This window comes from Gadus morhua, chromosome 18 (assembly GCF_902167405.1).
Source record: "Gadus morhua chromosome 18, gadMor3.0, whole genome shotgun sequence".
Taxonomy (NCBI): Eukaryota; Metazoa; Chordata; class Actinopteri; order Gadiformes; family Gadidae; genus Gadus; species Gadus morhua.
The window spans coordinates 5,336,799-5,341,798 of NC_044065.1; the positions used below are offsets into that span (position 1 = coordinate 5,336,799).

At 53.2% G+C, this 5,000-nt stretch overlaps 1 protein-coding gene across 1 annotated transcript in view; it reads right to left on the minus strand.

The window, feature by feature from the left end:
- The window catches only part of LOC115531304 (proteasome activator complex subunit 4B-like), a 53,674-nt gene that overhangs the window by 47,196 nt on the left and 1,478 nt on the right, over positions 1–5,000 (minus strand). Inside the window, 6 exon segments of the mRNA XM_030340483.1 lie at positions 632–695; positions 1,464–1,528; positions 1,530–1,614; positions 2,392–2,436; positions 3,187–3,303; positions 4,540–4,680. Of these exon segments, the coding sequence (XP_030196343.1) occupies positions 632–695; positions 1,464–1,528; positions 1,530–1,614; positions 2,392–2,436; positions 3,187–3,303; positions 4,540–4,680 (517 nt within the window).

Below are 5,000 nucleotides of genomic sequence, written 5' to 3' on the forward strand. Positions count from 1 at the left end.
GACTCCAGGTATAAGTGGGCTATAGAGCTAGCATCATGGCTAACTTATACCTGGAGTCCCTGGAGGCTCCAGGTAGTTCTGGCCCACCTGTTGTGCTGAGCAGGGCCCCTGTTAAATAAACTAAACTGAACTAAGTGTGTGTGTATGTGTGTGTGTGTGTGTGTGTGTGTGTGTGGTTGTATGCGTGTCTCCCAGTGTGTGTGCGTGTGTGTGTGTGTGTGCATGTGCGTGTCTCGATGTGTGTGTGTGTGTGTGTGCCTCGGTGTGTGTGTATATGCTTGGTTTGCTGTGTGTCTCTCTGTGTGTGTGTGTGCGTTTGTGTGTGTCTCTCTGTGTGCGTAAGTGTTTGCTGTGTGTGTGTGCTCGTCTCTCGCTATGTGAATGTGTGTGGGTGCATGTGTCACGCTGTGTGGGTCTCATTGTGTGTGTGTGTGTGTGTGTGTGTGTGTGTGTGTGTGTGTGTGTGTGTATAGGTGTGTGTGTGTATAGGTGTGTGTGTGTGTGTATAGGTGTGTGTGTGTGTGTGTGTGTGTGTGTGTATAGGGGTGTGTGTGTGTGTGTGTGTGTGTGTGTGTGTGTGTGTGTGTGTGTGTGTGTGTGTGCGTGTGTGTGTGTGTGTGTGTTCACTCACCCCCTCCCAGCTGGGTTGATTCTGCACGGCCATCCAGAGACTCATTAACTCATCAAACCACAAACTGGAAAAAAAAGAAAAGTAAATAAACACACACACACACACACACACACACACACACACACCGAGTTTCCCTAATCCATCCCTGAGTGATGATCTCACTCTTTCCCTCTTATGGGCGGTGGAAGCGGAGACAGACCCGCGGCAGGAGACGGACGGACGGACAGACTGAGGAACACTAAAGATGGAAAAAGGCACTTTTTTTAAAAAACGAGGCGTCGTGGAAACTCCCCGCGGGCGACGTGATGAACGGCCTCCCCCAAAGAGTGTCCGGGGGAGACACCCCCCCATGAGTGTGTGTGGGTGTGTGTGGGGGGGTGGATATAAAACAAAGAGCCCCCCCCAAGAAGTCCGAAATAGCCGCGGAAATACCCGGCTGGGTCGGGGGGGGGGGGGAGTCCGCAGAGGTCAGAGGTCAAGCAGTGGCGAATACGGAGGAGGCCTTGGATGGGATGACGGCGTCGGCCGCGAACGCTGTCCCTCCAAGGGTGTCGTTCCCCCCCCACAGCCGCTGGGGAACGTGTTAACAAAGAGCGCCCCCAAACCCCCCCCCCCCCCCCCCCCCCCGACTGCGTTAACGGACGGCAGGGAGAAGGACGGGGACGTCAAACACTGAGGCACTCACAGCGCTGAGGGGGCACTCAGGTGGGAACCAGAACCACAATAGGGGGAGAGGTACTCAGGGTTCAGTTACATACACACACTCTCTCCTCTCTCTCTCTCTCTCTCTCTCTTCCTCTCTCTTCTCTCTCTCTCTCTCTCTCTCTCTCACAGGAAGCCCTGGGGGTGCTCCGGGGGGGGCATGACGGTGGGCAGGAACAGCTCCATGTTGCTGACAGGCCTTCAGCATGACCGCGTCGAACACGCACAGCAGGGGGCGCCACTCGCTCAGCATCTCCTGGGTGCTCGACGCCGGAAAGTACCTGCCAGGGTAGACAGGGACGAGACACACGGGTACAGGGGCACAGACGGACATGGAGGACAGAGGGACACGATCAGGGGGACACGCTCGTTGTTCAATGGTAATGGACTGCATTAATACAGCGCTTTCTAACCAAGCGCTTTACAATATTGCCTAACAATCACCCATTCATGCACACATTCACACAGCGATGGCGGTGTGGGCCACCCAGGGCGACCACCAGCTCGTCAGGAGCAGTTAGGGTGAGGTGCCTTGCTCAGGGACACATGCCGTCACGTTTAAACATTTAAAGATGTAAAGAGAAGAAGAACAGGAACGGTTGTGGCCCTCCATCCGGTCACTGGGACGCGGGTTCCAGATGTTCGAGACGTTCTACAGGTTCTTGGTGTTCTAGACGTTCTAGATCTTCTAGATGTTCTAAATGTTGTAAATGTTGATGTTCTAGATGTGCAATTCTAGATTATATAGATGTTAGTGTTCTAAAGGGTTCTAGATGTTCTATTCTAGATGTTCTAGATGTTCTAATCTAGGGGTTCAAAATGTTCTAGGTGTTCCAGAAGTTCTAGATGTTCCAGATGTTATAGATGTTATAATTTAGATGTTCTAGATATTCCAGATGTTGTAGATGTGTTCCAGATGTTGTAGATGTGTTCTAGATGTTCTAGATGTGTTCCAGATGTTCTAGGTTTGTTCCAGATGCTCTAGACGTTCGAGATGTTCTAGATGTTGTAGATGTGTTCCACATGTTCTAGACGTCTTGGTGCGGCTGGAGACTCACAGTCTGCAGTTCCTCACCAACGCCTTCAGGATGTGTTCCACCGAGCTGCAAGTAGGAACAGAACAGACGCTGATTGTTAAGTGTGTGTTTGCGTGTGTGTGTGTGTGTGCGTGCGCGTGCATGCATGTGTGTCCGTGAGTTTACATGTTTGGTGTCTGTGTGTTGGTGTTTGTGTGTGTGTGTGTGTGTGTGTGTGTGTGTGTGTGTGTGTGTGTGTGTGTGTGTGTGTGTGTGTGTGTGTGTGTGTGTTGTGTGTGTGTGGTGTGTGTGTCTATGTTTTTCATTTCACTATCTGATGGAATTCAAATGACCCCCACCAGGTCAGATATCCTGGAAAAACTCTTTCCTGGAGCGAGGGATTTGAGGGGCTTGAGTTTCATCAAAGCTGTGCAGAGAGACACAGAAATCTAATCCTGGAATATTGAGAAAATGAAGGCAAGAGACACACAGGCAAGAGAGTCTGTGTGCGTCTGTGTGCGCATGGGTGTGTGCGTGCATGGGCCTGTGTACTGTCTGTATGTGTTTGCATGTGTGTCTGCGTGAGTATGGGTGCGTATATGTGTGTGTGTGTGTGTGTGTGTGTGTCTGTGTATGTATGTGTGTGTGTGTGTTAATGTTTGTGCATGTCAATGCGTACGTCATTGTGTGCGTGCGTGCCTCTGTGTGCCTGCTTGCGTGTGCTCATGTGCGTTCACAGTGCGTGTGTGCGTGAGTGTGCATGTGTGCGTGCACATGTGCGTGTGCGTGGGGGGGGCGTCCTCCATGCATGTGGGCGTGTCTCGGACTGGCCGTCACCTGGGGTACCAGACGAGGCCCAGGTGTTCCGTCTTGGAGTAGACGACGCGGTCGTACAGCAGGTACAGCGGTTGCCACGGTAACTGGAGGTCGTCCCTGGACAGCAGCTCCTTCTTCCTGTCAGGGGGGGGGGGGGCAGAGGAGTTAATCAAAATGGTGGAGCCCGGCGTCGCAAGAGTTACAATGGTTAAACGAGGGAGAGGGGGAGAGAGAGAGAGAGAGGAGAGAGAGAGAGAGAGAGAGAGAGTGAGAGAGAGAGAGAGAGAGAGAGAGAGAGAGAGAGAGAGAGAGAGAGAGAGAGAGAGAGAGAGTGAGAGAGAGAGATAGAGAGAGAGAGAGAGAGAGAGAGGAGAATGCACTAATTGAAAGGTTGAGAAGTGAGGTATGCAAAAGGTTGACGTGAACCAGATGACAGGCCCTGAGCGCCGCCCGCCAGCCCTGTTCTGCCTCAGCCGGGAGTCTGCACAGCGCTTTGTTTATCTCACGGGGAACGAACGGCTCGCTCCCGCTCCGACACCAGACACCGCAGGGGTCAGCTCCAGAACAAGCGCTGGTCGCTGACGGACGTCGGAGGATCTGGGGGCTGCTCACCACCTGGGCTTCATGTCCATCAAGCCCCCGAATGAGAGCGCCGTCGGAGTCAAGCCGACGGGAGCCGACCACAGACGTTTGAGAGGCAGGGCGTGGCGAACACGCGTTGTGAAGTGAACCATTCATCCGCGAGCGGTCGTCTGGCACGGTCCCTCATTAGACACGTGTTCCCAGCCCCCGACCGAAGTGGAAACATTTAGAGGCGATTGACCACAAACCGTTGTCGCACTCCGAGAAAAGTGTGTGAACGGTTTGAGCAGCCCTGAGAAAATGTCAGAACTGGCTGATGCTCTGGCTGCCTCTGGGGTCTGGAAGGTGAAACTATCGGAGAGGATCTGGGAATATGCACCGTGACACCGTCTGTGTTTCACCCGTCAAGGAACGCTTGATACAATCAGTTTTATAGAACACGTTCGGATTCTCCCTTCTGCAGCTGCTTCTTGTCACACACTTGCACCTTGACAGATTAAGAGTGTGTGTGTGTGTGTGTGTGTGTGTGTGAGTGTGTTGGTGTGCATGTTTGTGTGTGTATGCGTACATGAGTGTGTGTGCGTCATCGTGTTTGTGCGCCTGTCTGTGTGTGTTTGTGCGTGCATGCGTGTTTGTGTGTGTGTGTACAAGTGTGTGTTTGTTCGTGTGCATGCACATGTGTGTACACGTGCATGTTTTTTGTGTCTACCTGTGTGTGTGTGTGTGCGTGCGTGCGTGCGTGCGTGCGAGCGTGCGTGCGTGTGTGTACATGTGTGTACGTGGACCACCCACTTCAGCAACTGGATGAGCAGCCGGGCGAAGCTCTGCATGACGTGTGGCTCCAGATGGGGCAGCGTCACCAGCTCGTACAGCAGCCTGATGAACTGGACGTGGTCCTCCTTACTGAATCGCAGTCCGTACAGCTTCAGGAACCTGGAGGGATGGGCAATGAATGGACTGTATTTATAAAGCGCTTTCATCCAACAGCGCTTTACAACACTGCCCGACATTCACCCATTTATGCACCCATTCATGCACAAATTCACACACCGAGGGCGGATTCAGCCACGCAGGGCGACAGCCAGCTCGTCAGGAGCAGTAAGGATGAGGTGGATTGCTCAGGGACACCTCGACACTCCGCTAGGAGGAGCCGGGGATCGAACTAGCAACATTGTGGCCAACATTGTGGCCAACCCGCTCTACCGCTGAGCTACTGCCCCCAACTAAGAGGGACACAGACCACGGAGACGGAC